Below are 18,107 nucleotides of genomic sequence, written 5' to 3'. Positions count from 1 at the left end.
CGTGCCGGTGAAACGGACGTGATGGCTTCTCTCCTCCCACGAAGAGGACGGCGCGGCCATGTGGGGGTGAGAGTGGGAGGAACGGAAGCGCATGCGCCCTGACTGCACTGCGGAGCCAGGCCAGGCGAATCTCCCAGGCGCGCACGGACCGGGGCGCGCGCGCGCGCGCGCGCGCAAATCGGAGCGAGTGGCGCGCGTCCCGCCACCCCCCGCGCGCGCCCCAATAGAGGAGCAGCTGCGAGAGGCGCCGAGCAGGAGCTGCGGCTGCATCTTTGCAGCCTCCGCGAATAGCCCGGCGGTGAGGGCAGCAGCCCCGCCGCCGCCTCCGGGCGCGGAGCCCATCCCGGTGCCTGCAGCCCGCCCGGGTGCCCGCGCGGCGAGGCGATGCGCCCCAGCGCGACGGAAGGCTTGAGCTCCCCCCGCTTGCAGGTGTGCGCGTTGGTGGGGGCGGGGGTGCCGACTGTGACATGGCTCTCGCGGGCACGCAGCCGATGTGCTGCCAGGGCTGGCCGGCCGGCCGGCCGGCCGGCTGGCCGGGCAGGGCGTCGACCTCACCCCGCGCGTCGCGGGGAAGGGGCGCGGGCTCGCGCCGCGGGCCGGGGAGGCCCGGGAGGGGCCGCGGCGTTGCCTCGCGTGCGGGGGCAGCGCGGCGCAGGGAGGGCAGGGCAGGGCAGGGCAGGTGGGCGGCTGCGGCGCCGTTCCCGGCGGCTTGGGATGTGGGCAGCGGGAGCGGCGCGCCGGGATGCGCGGAGGCTGCGCGGCGAGCGAGGAGGCGGCCGCGGCGCCCGAGGCGGAGAGGAGGCAGGGGCGGCCGGAGGAGCGCGCTGCGGGGGCGCCTCGCTGGGGCTCTTCCGCGCAGGGGCCCCAGGCGCGCCCGGCGCCACCGCGTCCGCGCCCTTCCACCCTCGGCCGTGCAGTGGGGGCAGGCGGCGCGGGGGGCGGCGCGGGGGCGAGCTGCGTGCGGGAGCCCCGCGTGCGCCTGCCCGAGGACCGGGCGCGTGCTGCGAAGGACGCCCGGGACCCCGCCTGTGCCGTGTCCGGGCGCGGAGCATGTGCAGAGCGCCCTGCCTCCCGGCTGCTGGGGCGGCCGCAGGAGCGCCATGTGCCCTGCGTGAGTGCAAAGGCTTCTCCAAGGAGATCAGGGTTTCTAGCCCGGCTTAGGAGCTGATTAGCCATCAGCAGCGGTGTCGCCCGCTAGCTGGGCTGGAGCCTTCGTGGGCGTTTGGGCAGCTGCGGCTCTGTGGCTTGGAATTTCTTGTCACTTTACGGGTGCCTCGCTGTGAGTGGGCAGGCAGCGGGAGGTGGGGAAGCCGAAAGGCGCAAATACATGCGAGAGCACCGCCGGGGTGAGGGGGTTGCTCGCCGCCCCGGCGCTCCGAAGGAGGCGAGGTGAGGAAAGCCTAGTCGAGGCTGCATGTGGGTGGGCTGCCCAGAGGTTCGCCCAGGGCTTGCAGCGACCGACTTCGCACAGAGGGTTGCCGCGGCTCGACTGAATAACTTCAGGCTGAGGACCTGATCGTGTGCATCCCGGGGCGGGCACTGGACATGCGCGCTTGTCTCAGAGCTGTGGGCTCCCCGGGCTGCCGCCTCGCTCTTGAAGGGAAACTGCCTCTTCTGCCTCACCGTGCGAGGCACCCACAAGGCTCTGAAAGCAGACCGCCAGGAGTGTGGGAGGCTCAGCTTGGTGGCTAGCTGGGAATGAGAAAAGGCCGAACAATTAGGGAAGCGTGCGTGCACACACACACACACACACACGAGTGCCTGGCTGTGCTTGCGAGTCAACTCAGGCACCCCAAGCTTGTTTTTACACTCCAGGACAAGGATCCTGTTCTTTTCTCAGCACCAGTGCCCTGTCTGCATCTTTCCAATATTCCTGCGCATGTGAGTACAGGATCTGACATCTGGGAAAACGGGGAAAAGCAAATGTGGCAGGGACATCTTGAAAAATCTAAATTGGAGTTGGAAAGGTGTCAGAAAGGGCAACTAGAATGGTAACGGGCTGGAGGAAAAGTTAGGATGGCTGGAGTGTTCTGACGTAGGAAAAAGGTGATCGAGGGAACATGATAGAGGAGTGCCAAAATACGCAGGGTGCAGAGAGAATGCAGGGAGATAAACTCTCCCCTAAGAGTAGAAACCTGCAGGTCATCCGATGAAGAGAACTGGCCAGACATGAACAGACACAAGCAAGTCCTTCTTTGCACAGCACCAGATAAGCTGCGGGAAGCAGTGTGGCCCTCACTGCTTCCACAAGGAACAGTGAGGGCCACCAATCTGGGTGGCTTTATGAGGGCGTTAGGCCTACGCAGGAGAAGGCGATTGGCAGCCACTCGCCCCCATCGCCACTGGCTTCCTCCCCAAGCAGTGTGCCCGTGAGCACCAGTTGCTGGGGGACACACGTGAGGCGGCGCTCTTGAACCCAGGGCCTCCACGTGAGTTTCCCACAGATGGCTGGCTGGCTGGCCGGCCACCATGGAAACAGAAAGCAGGACCAGAAGCTCCCCCCCCCCCCAAGGTTCTTGCTTTCCTCCAAGGCCTGAACCAGGGACTGGATCACCTGCAGTCTTTGCTCGCATTCCGAAGCATCCACTTTTGCTCGGAGTGGGAGAAGGGAGAGGGCTTGGTCCTTCCAGCAGCACTGCATGTTTGCAGCTGCACCGCCCCCGGCAGCAGCGAACCCGCCTCCTCCTCCGATGGCAATAAGCGCCATTCTGAAAGCCTCGCAATGTGTTTTCTGGGAACAGTTGGAACATGCTTGTTTTTGCAAATAAGGGAAACAAAACCTGGTGTGCGGGTATGGAGTCAAGCCATAAAAATAGCTGGAGGAAGGATGAGGCCCCTTTTCTCCAGGAGCGCTTGCTCTGATGAGACCCAGAGTACACACCCTGGTTGCTTCAAATGATAAGCAAAGATGCAAGGCTATCAAAGGCCGCCATTCATGACGACTGCATGTTTCCTCTGAGAATCAAAGGCAGGATGTGTCTGAATGCCAGTTGCTGGGGGAACTCGAGGCGCCGATGCTTTCATGTTGGTTTGTGGAATACTTGGTGGGCCTCTGAAGAGGGGCTGCAGCTCTCCTCCCACAAGGCCCTTTTAATCTCATCTGGGCACGTGTTCCCGTGTCACGTGCAGCGCAGGCCTTGGGGAGGTGGGGTGGGGGATTGTCTCATCTCGAAAGAGGGTGACAGGGCTGGGGCAGGGGAAAACCGCATTCTCCTTCTGCTGTGTTTCCCCATTGCTAACCACTTCCTGGCTTCCCAGAGTGAATGGGCGCTCCTGCTCCTCCATTCGCGCTGCAAGAGACACGAAGGGCTTCCGCCTGCATTCAGGCATTCCAAGAAGGAGGGATGCCTTCTCCTTGCACACACTGAAATCAGGCAAGCTGGCTTCTGCAGGCTGCAGCAGTCCAGGCCAGAAATAGATTGACAGCCTGGTCTTTAGTTCGTAAGAATTTGGCTCCTGCTTGTGTTGTCTTAAGGGTCTGGGTGAGAGTGAGGGGACTGTGCTCTCATCCGAGGAATTTCCCGATTGGCATGGAGCCCCTGCTGGAATTCCACTGTGCCATTAGGCCTCTAGGCTGCCCGTTGGGTTGAGCCGGCACAGAGCGTGGCTCCAGCGAGCATACTGTGCGTAATGACATAGCTGCTTTGTGAGATTATGGGATAGAGTCGGTGCTGAAGCTAGTCATTTCTTGACCCAGGGCAGGAGGCCAATTTTGCAGCCTCTTCCCCCTTCTCTCCCACTGGGATATTAATGTGCTTTTAACGGTGCTGCAGCTGAAATTTCAAGTTCCCTCTTTGCAGCCGGACTAATCCTACTCAGAAGTTGATGTCCCCCAAAGCAGCTTCAGGGTCTCTCTGTTTTTTTCTTCCTTCCTCAGCCCATTCAGAGCTTCTGTCTCAGGCAACAGACACGGGGCTGAACAGAAACCACCTGACCTCCTTTCTACCTGGCCTGCTGCCCTTCTTAACCCTCTGAGCGAGCAAGCGTTACCTAATCGATCGTGATCTTAATAATTGTTGCTATTATGCCCGTTTTGCATCCCTTTCTGAGTCGCGTCCAGGGCAGGGGTCCTTTCTGCCCCAGATTTTAGGCTTGGGCAAACCGTGCCTAAATGAGTGACACTGGCGCTCCACCCACTGCCCGCCCACTGCGAGTGGGTCACATGCTTCTCAGCTCGGGATTCATTGGAAGCAGGGGGCACCTTGATGGCCCACAAAAAGGAGACCGGCAGGGCGCTCTGGGGAGCCCCCACCCCACTTCCTCCCTTCTGCCAGCTGCTTGGTTTCCCAGTTTTTGCATGCTTTTCCCAAGAGGCTGAAATGGAAGAGCTTTAAGCTGAAATGAGTGAGCCCCAGCCTGACCGAGCAACCAGTGGAAGGTGTGCCCGAGAGCATCATAATTCACACCAGCTGCTGGGCAGAAAGGTTTTCTCTGTCTCTGGTGCAGTGGATAGATATTCAAGACATACACTTCCTCGTGCAGGAATGCTCTCCCCTGGGAGGTCGACTGATTTCACATGTTTTGGCCCTTAAGCAGCCCGTCCACATGATTCCCTTCAAGAGTTTTTCCAGGTTGCTTCTTGAACTGGTCTCCCTCCCTGCCTCTGCCTTTTAATTTATCATTACCGCTGGTCTCTTGGTGCAAAGGTTTATTTTTCAGTTTTATTGATTGAGGGTTGTTGTTTTTTAAAATGCTGGCTGACAGCCTCTTGGAAGAATGAAATAGCATGATTAAAATGTTCTTAATAAATAAATGCCATGTCTTATCAGGCCGGTGAACTTGTATGGTGGATGTGTTGGGAAAGGAACATAAGTTGAAGAATTGCACGGGCAGGTTTTGATCCAAGTGGCTTATTGTCCTTTTCTGTAATGCAACACGCATGTTCAGAGAAAACGTGTGTCGAGGTTGTAGCAGGGAAGTGCAAGTTTGGATGCTCCCCATCTGTTGGCAGCTATTTCCTAAAGCAAACCCAAGTTCCAGGGAGAGACATTCTGCCTGGAACCATAGAATCATGGTGCGAGAAGGTTCCTTGGAGGCCATCTCGATTAATCCCAGGGTGCGAGTTGTGCAGCATCTCGGAGGGACAGCCATCCAAGCTCTGCTTAACTACCTGCACCGGAGGAGAACTCACTGCTTCCTGAAGCAGTGCGTCCCACTGATGGAGAGTTCCTGAGGTTTCGCAGATGTTCAGCCAGAAGCTGCTGCACTGCCATCTCTCCAGCACTAGCCAGGGTCTACTCCTGCCCTCTGGGGCAAGGGAGAGCACAGCCGTTCCATCTTCTGTGTGAAGCCCTTCAGGTGTTTGGACATCTCCAGGACATGCTTTCTGAAAATGGGGCAGTCCCAGGTGGAGTGTACCAAGTGCTTTTTCTGAGCACGTACATCTGCTCAAAGACCTCAGAAAAGTCAGTGTTCCTCCTTGACCCTTGATCCGGGGAGGCGGAGATTTCCAAATCTTCAGAATCCTTGGATAAGATACTTGCCCAGTGCTTGGGCAGTGGCTTCCAAACAAGCTGATCCAGTAGGTGCAGAGAGTTTAGCGCCTCCAGGCAGATGCTTCAGGTGGAAAACACCCAGCTTTTCCACAGGTGGATTCCTTCCTGCACATCCTCAGCTTCTGTATGTCCAAAAACCTTCGTATTGCCCACACATATTGCACAACAGCTCAGCTTAACTTAGAGGTTCCTTTGCATTGCATTGACCCGTGACTTTGTCTGCTTGTGGCCTTGATATCGCACAATTGAAATGGTGCACCTTCTGATTTACTGGCATCATTTTGTGGAGCTGTGAAATACAATTTTGCTGGTGTGATCCTAAATATACTTCTTAGACGTAAGTCCCATGAAGTTCACCGGGGCTTACTCCCAGTTAAATCGGCACAAGATCACAGCCTAAAACTTTTGCCTGGCTTTCATTTCAAGAGACTGGTCAAAACCATTTTGTTCACAGCTCTTTTCAGGGAGAAAATGTAGAGTTGGTTTTCTGCTGTGACTCTTGCCTCATTTTTTGTTTCCTTCTTGTCGGGTGCTTTTATGTTCTGAATTTATGTAATTTGCTGTGTGGGTGTTGTTGTTTTTAGAGCAAAGGGTGGCATATAAATGTTTCAAGTATAAAGTGAAGCTTTGATAGAAGAATTTGTGATTGTGACCTGCAATGTTAATAGTAATACGCTTGGGGGATTTGCCTGCGAAGTTGAACAGGTGCATTGCAGGAGTGACTGACACATTAAAGGATTCGATTAGCTTCAAATGATGGTTCAGATATTCCCCTTGACTGGCATTAAGCAGATGGCCACTGGTTTCTGTATGAAGTGGTGTGAAAAATCAGGAAGGTTTCTGCTGCAGCTAAGCACAACTGCCCTCCCAAATCATTTCCTAGTGGCAAGAGCTTCAAATGTGTCATTGGAAAGACCGTGGATATAATCGAAACAACTCCAAAGTCCCTTTCCACTGTGGCTGGCCATTAGTTCATCTATTTATTTGAGTTGTATTTCATTCTGAATATTGATAAGCTGCCTGTAGGGATTGTGCTTGCCCAGCTTCAGAGGGAGAGAGCAAGGTGCCCCTTGTGGCTGATGTGTCCCCCCCCAGGCCTGTGTACAACAGGCTTTTCTTTTCAAGGACTGGGGGCAAGAAATGGAAGGGTCCCAGGCTGAGTCCCCAGGGACAGGACCTTGAGACGGGGAGGAGATTCCTGCCAGCTCCCTTGGAGAGCCGCTGCCTGATTGAGGCCGGAGAGGAGCCTTGATGTCTCCTCAGATGCAAAGGTTTTTCTACAACACCCGTACAGCGTCCCGCTGACATTTTGCAGTCTGGAGAACTAGCAGCGGCCCTCTGTATCCGGCAGGGGAAGGCCTCTGTCTCATGAAGGCTGCCTCAGCAGCTCAGGTCGAGCCGCGGCCTCCCCTCCCCCCGATCCTGCTAGGCTGAGAAAGTGCACTGAGCTGGACTGCGCAAAGACGCATCTCCTGGAGCAGAAACAGCATGGGAAGAGCAGTGCAGCTGGCCGAGCAGAGAAGTCAGAGATGCTTGAAGGATGCAGTTTGGAGGCTGGAAATGGCCACGAGAAGAAATGACCATATGCCTCTTGGAAACAGATGCCTGGCTCTGCCTTTCGGGAAGGACGGCCGAGTGTGGCAAACGTACACGAAAGGCCCTTGCACCAAGTCAGACTTTAGCTCATCTAGTCCAAGGCTGGGCTCCTGCGCCTTAGACAAAGGCTGTCGCTCCATCCTGTGGCTTCACAGCCTCGGATGGAGAGGCCAGGACTGGACCCGAGAGGCCCAGGAAGTCGCTCTGGGATGAGTTGGTGCAGGTGGCTGCCAAGCAGCACAAGGTCCTGGAGACATTGGCCTGTCCCTGCCCTCCCTCCTCCCATTTTGCTGTTGTCATGGGGCTGCCCTTGAAGCAGTGCAGGCAGGGTGCGGACCCCAAATGCCGCTATCCCGCTTGTAGCAGGTGTTGGATGCACCCTGTTACGGCAGCTCGTTTCCACATGCCGCTTAAGCAGCAGGTTTAACTTTGAAGTTAAATGCTCGGAGGACAGGGACGCTGTGGAATCGCTTGCTCAAGAACGCCACCGAGCGTCTGGGACCCCTTCTTATTATCCGTCCCTGTGACGGAAATTAAATGTGTGGGGAGGAGAGAAAGCCCTTCCCTTTGCAAAGACCACATGGCAGCATGGAAGTACCTCTGCCCCCTTGCTGCCCCTCGCTAAGCAAGCTTTGAAGACGGGCCGCCTTGCGGAAAGGCTTGTTGATTTGCTTGCTTGGCTGAATCTCTTCTTCTTTGGTGGCTGGTTGAGTGTATTCATTTATACTGATGTTACGGTTTTTCATTATTCTTAATTATTCTGAATGCTGGTAAGCCGGCCTTAAGCTGGCATTGCCTTCCTTATCAATCTAAAAAAAGTGCCCCTCCAGGCTTGAATTGGTGCCCAAAGTGCCCATTGGTGCCTGGTAATGGCGTCGAGACGAGACAGACGTGATTAACGAAGCTCCGTTATCACACATGATGTTATGTTGAGATGGTCCAACAGGAAATCTGGCCTAGCACTGTCTGTTTCCGTTTTGACTGACAAATGTTTCAGCAAGAACTTAAGGTCTTTTTCAAGCCAAAGTGTGTGTGTGTGTGTGTGTGTGTGTGTGTGTGTGTGTGTGTGTGTTGGGGTTAACCCTTCTCCCTCCAGCTGCGACTTCTCCAAATTGCCCTGGGCAGTAGGGTCAGTATGTGCCTGTGTGTATGGGGAGAGCGGGGCCGTGTGGACCCCCGGTTCCTCCCCCTCTCCATGCGTCTTAGGCAAAGAGAGATTGTCTTCCAGCCCTGCTTCCTGAGAGCCTTTGAACTGGGCCTGGTGGTTCAAAGCCTGCGCTCAGCCCCTGAGCCAAACCCTTCGCCTGTGAGGCACCCCCTGTTGCAATGGAAAGCTTTCCTTCGTCAGGGCCGGGGCTGTCCTGTATTCACACTGCTCTCTCTCTCTCTCTCTCTCTCACACACACACACACTTCTAGCAGGTCTCTGCAGCCACCTCACAGTGTCTGCACCTCCTTAGCAGCTTTGGTGCTGTTGATAATCAGCTAGTCCATAACATGCCATTGCCCTAGAGACTTGCTAATGAGATGCTCAAGGCAAGCATGGCTAATGGGCTCTGGTGTGAACGGGGCTTCCCTTCCCGTCTGGCCTCTGGGTGTGAGGTTTCCCATAGAGCAGGAAAATCCACCTGGGAGGAAGCCCTGCGAGAACAGAGCCTATGTCCAGCGACGTGGACTTTGGAGGGATGGCCAGCCGGGCCGGGTGGCTTGCTTTGCAGAGGGCAGGCCTCTGTTTGACGGGGGTCCTCGGTGTGTTGTGTTTTCCAGGGCAAGTCACAGGACATGAGGGGGTGCCTGGGGGTCCTGTCAATGAAGCCCCAAGAGACCCAGCTCAGGCATGTTTCCCCCCGCAGTCTCCAGGCTTAATTTGCTACAAAATGAGCCATGCCTTGGTAGTATTGATTGGAAGTGTGTGTGTTTGTGTGGAGGGGGGCAATTTGTGAATAATTATACCCTTCCACCTCCAGGTTTTCTTTTCCAAGTAAAAAGATGCACAGAACTCAGCCAAAGAGAGGCTTTGGCGCAGTCTTCCATACGCTGAAGTAAATCCCACTGTTTTCATTCAGTATTACTTAATCCAGGTATCTCAGTTCGCACCTTTGGTCTGGTCTGACAAAGTGTCCTCTGTGCCTGTTCTAGGCAAGGTGTAAATGCAATGGGTGATGATGATGATGATGATGATGATGATGATGATGATGCATAAAAAAGCACCACAACTCTCAGCATCCCCCAGCCATGCCATGCTCCAGATGATGCTCAATTGCAGCTTCCATCTCCATTCCTCGCTCCCGATGTTGGCGGGGGATGATGGGATTGGCAGGCCAGCAACATCTGGAGGGCCACACATTTTTAGCCTTGGCCTGCATGGAGACTCAAGAATTTGCCGGGCATCTCCGAAGGGCAGCGAGGCTTAAACCGTGAGGCCGCCTCCTGCTGTATCCGGGGAGCAGCCCAAGGCGTCAGTGTGGAAGAGGCCCCAGAGGCAGACGTGCCTTCCTGCCCTTCCGATGAGGCCTGGGTGGACTCCATGCCCCTTGGGAGTGAATCCTTCGGCCTAAAAATTGGACCTGCAGCCCCATAAATCCGGACATGCTTGCAACTGGTCCCAGTGAAAATGGAAAAATGTAGGCAGCTGCATTGATCCGTATCAACAAACCAGTTCTGACAGTTTCCCTTGCCGGAGCAGCTCTTTTGTAAAGTAAATCGGTCTTAATTGCCCATTCGGGAGCAAGCTACCATAAAATTATTTGCATCACGATGGGGAACAATATATCGCTGGGGGAGGAATTCATTTTCCTTCCACCCACTGTGAAGACTGCAGAGGCAGCAAGAGAGAGAGGGGATTCTGAGAGGGGCGGCAGAGGAAATCGGCATCCCATCCCCGTGCCGCTTCAGCACCGATCGCTTCAGCCTGATCTGGGAGCGACTGGCCGACTGACGTTCCTGTTTCTCTGTGCTGAGCTTCCAGAGGGAACCCTCAGGAGGACAGGGAGCTATTCCTTTGCCAAAGTCGCTGCAGGGTTGATACTCCCATCCACAAAGTCTTGCTGGAGGATACGCGGGAATGTTTGCAAGGCTCTTGGCACGATCACCTGTGGAACCCGTGATGGGTCTCTGGGCTGAGCGGGCAGCAGGAGCCGAAAGCAGCATCAGTACGGAAAACAGCCTCCAATGCGCCGCATTTCAACTGGGCAGGCTAGAAATAATCTTTAGCTCTCCCACCAGAGCCGTTCTGCAGTACCTCCTCTTCTATGCCTTGCGCAATAGCCAAGTCCATAATGTGCGTTCGTTATTTCATTCGCGGTGGGACTTAATTACTGGATCATTTCTGGAGATGCTTGATTGCACTTGCTGCCTCAGTGACACGATGCAGGCCAGCGGGCAGCAGGTGAACTCACTCTGTAGTCTCTGTAGCATCATTTCGGCTCGTACCGTGCGGCAGCCGTCATTCCAGGAGGCACCGAGTTTCTGAAAGTTTCCTTCTGGAGCTTGGGTTTCCCTCCCACCACCCGTAATTGAACTCTTCAGCCTGGGAATTGTGGAGGCATAACCAATAGATGAAAGCTAAAGGCACTTGGCTGCGGGGGGGTTTTAGTAGTTGGCTAGGTGATTATGAGATCGACTGCATCTTAGTTCCCCTCATAGCTTCATCAAGCTGATCCCAGCCCTTTCGACAGTTCATGCCTCTTTAGAATCCAGTGCTGGAAGGTGTCTTGACTTCTGTAACCCGCTCTACATGGGGCTACCCTTGAAGACAGTCCGGATACTTCAATTGGTTCAAAACAGAGCTGCCAGGCTGCTGACGGGGACTGGGCATTATGTTCACATGACTCCAGTTCTCCGTCAGCTTCACTGGCTCCCCATTGAAGTCCGGGCCCAATTCAAAGTGTTGGTGATGACCTGTTAAGCCCTAAATGGCTTGGGTCCTGATTACCTGAAGGAGTGCTTACGTCCATATATGCCCGCCCGCCCCTTGAGATCTGCGGGAGAGGCCCTTCTCCGGGAGCCCTCCGTGAAGGAAATTAGGAGGGTGACTACTCGGAGGAGGGCCTTCTCTGTGGTGGCACCCAATCTATGGAATGTGCTCCCCAGAGAGGTCCGCCTGGCGCCATCATTATTTCCTTTTCAGTGCCAGGCCAAGACCTTTTTATTCAAACGTCATTTTAACTGTTAATAGTATTTATTTATTTTATTCTTTGGCCAGGGCGACTTAATTTATACTGTTAATTTATATTATTTTAATGAAGTTTATTTATGTCTGTGAGCCGCCCCAAGGCTTTGGCGAATGGGGCAGCATAGAAGTTTCCTAAATAAATAAATATAGGCTAAGCGTCACCTGGCTAATTCTGCATTCAGCTGTGATGCTCACACAGGACTAGTTGCTTTGCCAAATGCTTAATGGGCGAAGGGTGGCTGATTGAGCCTGGCCTGGTCCCAAGGCTCTTGTCCGCCTTCTGCAGAATCCAGCGAGTCCTGGATGGAACCCAGCACTGCTTTTCTTCCAGCCCATTCTTCAGCTCAGTCCAATTCTTCTCTTTCCCTTTTCTATGGGTGTTCGCAAATGTGTTCCATGAGGGCAGGAGCTGCTGGCCATCTCTTTGCCCCTTAATTGGCAGAAGGAATCTGGGCCCTTATTATTTGGGCTTTTTCAATCGTGTTCTTCTTTCAAGTTGCTCAGTAAATGCTTTTCCTCTTTCACGCTCCTTGTCCCCATGCCCGAATTGCAAAATTAGGGGCTGCAAGATTGGCTCAGGCATGGGAACAGTCCTGATAAGAGTTGTCAAGCAGCTCGTTTCCCAGAAAACAGAACTGTTTTTCTTCAACTAAGACAGGATTGGGCTGGCCTTTTATAGAGAGCTCTTGGTCAAAAGTTCCACAAAGCTTCTTCTGCGTATGTGTGTGGAACTTCTTTTTCAGCTCAGTCCTGCCATCACCACTGTCCCACAGACACACACGCAAACCTCCCCAAATTTTCAAAATAGAGTTGGGAAGGATACTTTTCTGTAAATATGGTGGCTTCATCCAGGCCTTCCCCAAGCTGTAACCCTCCAGATGGATTGGACTACAACTTCCATCATCCTCACCCAGCATAGCCAGCGGTCAGAAGATGCTTAGACAGGTTTGGAAAGGGTTGCAAGGTGGGTGCCCTCATGAGAGCATTCCAGAGGTGGGGGCCGCCACCACATAAAATCCCCCCCCCCTTGTTCCCGTCTTCTAGGCATTGCAACGTAGCTTTGTCAATCTAAATTATCCAAGCACCTGTGTAAAGGCATTTGCATGAAGTGTGGCAATGCATGAATTTCTGGTGAGAAATTGCATCTTTAAGTATGTTCTGATTTTTTTAAAAACTCCAATAATGCTGGAATGGAACAGTATGAAATAAAGGGTGGATGTTTTGCAAAGATGGAAAAGTGGCAGTGCTGGAATGGAAAGATTTGCCCATTCTGAGATGAGGGAGGGAGGCTTGGGAAATGAGTTCATTAAGGCCAGTTCAGCACAAGGGTCCCCAGTGTCTTATTGAGTCCATCAATAAGTGGCACTTGAGTCTCCAGCAGTCCCTCTGTTTCCTTGCCAGTCCGTCAGGACGGTAGCGACTAATTGGGTTTGCGGCTTGCCACTGGCCACTGTTGTATTGAGACATCGCGTGAGCACGATCCACGTGTCCTGGCAGTGGCACCTTCCCAGTCGCAAACAATAACCTACGTTCAGAATGAGCAAAAAGAGGGAAAGCCTTTAGGATTCCTCACGCATTGGGGATCATTGGAAGGAATGCACACCAGTTCGCCCCCAAATCCTCCAGCTCATGATTTGTTATGAGTGGCAGAGGAGAACTGTGCACAGACGCTCTTGATGGGAAAAGCAGCCAGGGCATATCAGATAAAACCGTACTTAACAGCGCTGCTGTTATTCAAATGGAAGCAAAGCAGACGCAGGGTGGTTTCCCTGTTTCTTGTCCTGCTGAATAGAACAGAACCAAAGTAGAGTTGGAAGGGGCCTGTAAGGCCATCAAGCCCAACCCCTGCTCCGCTTCCACACGAGGTCACCCATCCAGCTGCAGGCCCCCATCTCTCCAGCTTAGCAAAGGTGATCTGGCATGGAAGCTCAGCGTAGAGCCATGCAGGCGATTGGTGGATTGTGCTAAAAAGAAAATGCTGCGTCTAAATTCTTAAGCAAGAAAGGCAGGATTCTTTGACCTGAGGACATTACAGAAACCTCACTGCATTCCTTGGTGTAATTAACGTTGCAGCTATTCCTTCCTTGCATCCTTTATCCTGGTTTTGCTTCTTGCTGAGAGGAGGAGGGGTCATGCATGGTGAAAGAGTCCTCCACCACACTGGAAATTGTGTTCACACACACATACACACACACACACACACACACACACACACACACACTCACACACACACACACACACAGCTTCACTTCCTGGCACACTGCAGCCCTCGCTTGTATACTTTCAGAAGGATCTCGGCATGCACAGCACTTTGTGGGGCGATTCTGCACAGGGAAGCAGTCCTGCAAATTTTGCACCGCGTGGTCAAGGTGCGCACCCTGAGGCAGACAGAACGAGCTGAGAGCACCATATGTGGACAGGGACCCCCACTCCCCTGGCCCAACAGCGGCTTGTTTATGAAATGTATTTAAGCTTGTTTAAATCGTGCAGTCTAAATCATCTAAGCAGAGGTAGGGTTGTGTAGCAGCTCGAATTTAGAATGGAGCCAGGGAGTGCCAGCTAAGTGGCAAACCCACTGACTGACCCGTGGCCAATCACCATTTCTCGGCCTGGCCTACCTCACAGGGCTGTTGTGAGGATGAAATGCAGGGAGGAGGAACGATGGATAAACGAGCAGGTTGCAGGTGAAGAGGAAGGGGACGTCCACGGGGTTCTTGCCAGTGGGCCTCAGCTGGGCTGTTGACCCTCAGCAGGTGCCCAGCCTGCCTTAAGTGTTGGTCTCTGAATTCTCGGATAGACGTCGGTGTTGTGCAGGCGTGGGATAAAGTGATGCTGCGGGGCTTGGACACTTTTATCGTCACCTGCCGCACCTTTGCTTGAGTCAGAAGAACACGCTTGCAATGTGCTGCTCGTCTCCTGGTGCCTATATGAGAAATCCCACCATCACCCGTGGCCACTAATTGCTCTCCTCCTTCGTGTCCTTAGTTTTGGGCAGAGATGCTGCGCTGCCAGAACAGTCAGACCAGCGCTGTTTTGGGGTGAACACCTTGGCGGGCTGCAAGGCCACCTGTGGGAAAAGCTGCTCCCCTGGATGGCCATGCATGCCCATGTTCTGGTTCTGGGAGCTCTGTGAAATTAGCAGCAGCAGCAGCATTTTTATCCCATCCTTTACAAAAGTCGGGACTGCAGGTGGCACAGTGGTTTAAACCACTGTGCTGCTGGGCTGGTAGATCGAAAGGTCGCCGGTTGGAATCTGCACAAGGGGTGAGTTCCCATTGCTCCGTCCCAGCTCCTGCCAGCCTTGCAGTTTGAAAGCATGCAAATGCGAGTAGATGAAAAGGTGCCACTTCGGTGGGCAGGTAACAGCATTCCGTGCAGGTAACAGTGTTCCGTGCACTTTGGTGTTTAGTCATGCCGGCCACAGGATCACGGAGACTGTCTGTGGACAAACACTGGCTCCCTCGGCCGGGAAACGGAGATGAGCACCGCCCCCTAGAGTCAGGCATGATGGACTTCACATCAAGGGGAAACCTTTACCTTTACAAAAGTCTCAGCATGATGACCAAAACCCTCAGGACACCAAACCAATGACATGCAAACCAAGGTGCTGCCATGTGCTTAGACTGGGAAGAACTGGGTTCAGCCCCTCTTTGGCCATGGTGCTTGGCTGATGCTGAGCTGAGCTGAGCTGAGCTGAGTCCCTGCCTCTCGGCCTGCCCTACCTTCTCAGGGAAGCAGCATGTCGAAAAGGAATGAGCGGATCTCTGCCCCTTCTCTTCCTAGGCGAAGAGGCTCTGATCCCTTGCCAGGATGCCCTTGGTGAAGAGGAACATCGAACCTCGCCACCTCTGCCGAGGAGCGCTTCCCGATGGGGTGACCAGCGAGCTGGAATGCGTGACCAACAGCACCTTAGCAGCCATCATCAAACAGCTGGGAAGCCTCAGTGAGTGGGCGGCAGCTGTGTGTCTTGGGGTGCTGGCGGTGGCCCGGGGGGGCCAGCATGGCCGGGCGCACATGCTCCAGTCGACCGGGGGCTCCAGGACTGGCTTTCTCCACCTAGCCTATGCCCTCCACCTTTCCTATAGTCAGGCAGGGTGGGAGGAGACGCAGAGGTGCTTTGAATTAGGAAGCGTCCACAGGAGGGCAGCAAAAATGATCCAGGGTGTGGAAACGCTGCCCAGTGAGGAGGGACTGAGAGAACTGGGCATGATCCGCCTGGAGAAGAGAAGACTGAGCGGGGACATGAGACCCCTCTATAAGCGCCTCAAAGGCTGCCACAAGGAGGAAGGTCAAGAGCTCTTCTCACTGATACCAGAGTTTAGAGCACAGAATAATCAGCTCAAGTTGCGACAACTGAAATTCGAGCTAGATATCAGGAAAAGCTTCCTCACTGTCAGAGCAATACTACATTTGGGAGCAGTTGCTTAGAGAGGTGGTGGGCTCTCCCACACTAGAGGCATCCCAAGAAGAAACTGGACGGTCATCCAAATATTTATTTATTTATTTATTTATTTAAAACATTTTTATGCCTCCCCCATCACAACGAGGCCTTGGGGCGGTTCACAACAGAAACAAAATACATAAATAAATAACAATATAACAATAAAAAGTTTATTTAAAAACCTCTGGTGCATCTCGGCTAAAAATTTAAAATCCTATAAATACAAATAATTTAACAATTACGTTTTAAATAAAAAGGTCTTAGCCTGGTGCCAAAAAACAAATAATGATGGCGCCAGGCGGAGCTCTCTGGGGAGTGCATTCCATAGGTGGGGCGCCACCGCAAAGAAGGCCCTCCTCCGGGTACTCACCCTCCTAATATCATTCACAGAGTGTTCCCGGAGAAGGGCATCTGTTGCTGATCTCATAGGATGGTGTGACTTGGAGTCCTGCATAGCTGGGGGTTGGACCTGATGGCCTTCTTGGCCCCTTCCAACTCTGCTATTCTATGATTCCATGAATCTCTCCCTGAAAAAGATTCAGCTAGACAGACCCCTTCAGCCCACCCAGCGCACTTCATGGCCGTGGGCAATGACTCGAGGAGAGGCTGCAGGGATGCTAATGCAAGTCTTTCTTCTGCCCCGGTGGCTCTCTGAAAGTGGAAGGAGCTCCTTCTTGTCCTCTCTGAGGTCGCCGGAATCCTCTCCCGAGCCTCATAAGAAGAGTAGCTGCTCTCCTCCTCCTCAGTGGGGCAGTGGGGACAACCCTCCCAAGGTCAGAAGAATGCCTGTGGACCCAGGAAAGGGAGCCTACTATCTCCTATGAACCTTGGCACCAGAGAATTGGTCTGTTGGTGTGGTGCGTTTGAAATATGTTTTTCTCTCACCATCTTCGCAAGGTGGCTTATGGTTATAATTGTAATTTGCAGGCAGACATGCTGAAGATATTTTTGGAGAACTCTTCAATGAAGCCAATAGCTTCTACATGCGGATGAATTCGTTGCAGGAGCGAGTGGATCTTCTGGTGGTCAAGGTGACTCAGTTGGACTCCACAGTGGAGGAAGGTAAGCCATCGCGGAGTATTCTGGAAATGGCTTTTCTTTGTCCATCTTGTTGTCTGCGGGAACCTTATGGCCACTGCCTCAGGCTCAGCGGTGCTGAGGAATTGCACAAATGCGAGGAAACCAGCAAAAGGAAAGTGGGGAGGAATCAGTCTCTTTTCTCCCTGCCTGAAAATGGGAGATCATAAGAACTGATAAAAGAATGGTCTGAAGAGGTAAAATCTGCAGATAAATCAGTTGCTTAATCTTCTGTAATGTTGTGGCCACAGCACTGAGCCAGCTGCCAACTGCTTCTGGGTGAGATTATGAAAATAATTCCGATCACTCTCAACCTTGCAGGAAACCAGGTCTGTGTTGTGCACAGGAATCACAAGGGCTTCGGAGCTCGGTGCATCCCTGGCTCACGTCTGCCTTGCGCTTTTCCAGTCTCGTTGCAGGATATCAACATGCGGAAAGCATTCAAGAGCTCCACGATTCAGAACCAGCAGGTTGTGTCTCGCAACTCCATCCCAAACCCTGTGATGGAGATGTACCAGCGTTGCGATAAACCTCCACCGCTGAACATCCTCACGCCTTACAGGTACAGAACTCAGCCAAAGGGGTCCCACCACACCAGCAATTCAATGCAGTTCTGAGCTACGTAAAGCTTTACAGCTCTAAACCAGGTTCTTGGGCATAGCATGGTCCCATTTTGCATAAACTGCAACTTCAGAACCAAGTTCTGTTTCTGCGGTTCTGGTTCATCCCATCTTGCAACTTGCAAGATGGGATGTTCCAGCTGTTGTGTCTCTGACAGCTGCAGCACACAGACACTCAGCACTTTTGATTCTGAGAAAATTCTAGGCGATTACAGATAACAGAATCTGTCTCTCCCCCTCTTCTTTTCTCATTTGCAGAGATGACAAGAAAGATGGCTTAAAATTCTACACGGACCCTTCCTATTTCTTCAACCTGTGGAAAGAGAAGATGTTGCAGGCAACCGAGGATAAGAGGAAAGAAAAACGCAGGCAGAAGGTAAAAGTGGGTAAAAGGAAATGGTCAGTGCGTGGGATTCTGGAAGTGTCTGTAGAAGCTGCACAAGCAGAGCTGGTCAAAAGAGGAGAAAGTTCACCCTCCCCGGCCAGTATTTAATGGGGTGCTAAAATAAACTGGTTAATTCAAGCAGCTTAGGTAGGATGCTTTCGCCGAACACTTGGAAGCTCAGCTCTCTAGTAAATATCACACTATTAAAATGCAGAAATGGGAAACAGTTCTGAGCATTGCCAGACATCCATTACGAAAGGATGTGTACTGAGGCAGCACATTCTGATGGGCTTGCTTCTTTTGAGCAGGGCCTGCTATGT

At 53.1% G+C, this 18,107-nt stretch overlaps 1 protein-coding gene across 3 annotated transcripts in view; it reads left to right on the top strand.

Moving 5' to 3' along the window:
• The first annotated feature begins 376 nt into the window (after positions 1-376).
• The window catches only part of LOC123022049 (wiskott-Aldrich syndrome protein family member 3-like), a 30,134-nt gene continuing 12,403 nt past the window's right edge, over positions 377-18,107 (top strand). For 2 of the 3 annotated variants that reach the window (XR_006414460.1, XM_044427442.1), the window contains exons 1-4: positions 14,741-15,207; positions 16,633-16,767; positions 17,191-17,344; positions 17,661-17,778. Coding sequence is in view for 2 of the 3 variants with exons in the window: in XM_044427442.1 (XP_044283377.1) it covers positions 15,075-15,207; positions 16,633-16,767; positions 17,191-17,344; positions 17,661-17,778 (540 nt within the window). In the remaining variant the exon portion in view is untranslated. Of the gene's footprint in view, positions 430-14,740; positions 15,208-16,632; positions 16,768-17,190; positions 17,345-17,660; positions 17,779-18,107 lie in introns of those variants that run through there. The other variant, XM_044427443.1, reaches the window with a different exon arrangement.

Source organism: Varanus komodoensis, unplaced genomic scaffold (assembly GCF_004798865.1).
Source record: "Varanus komodoensis strain SLA01 unplaced genomic scaffold, ASM479886v1 scaffold18_3, whole genome shotgun sequence".
Lineage (NCBI taxonomy): Eukaryota > Metazoa > Chordata > Lepidosauria > Squamata > Varanidae > Varanus > Varanus komodoensis.
Note: the sequence above shows the minus strand (reverse complement) of the source record. Positions and strands in the feature narration are given on the sequence as shown.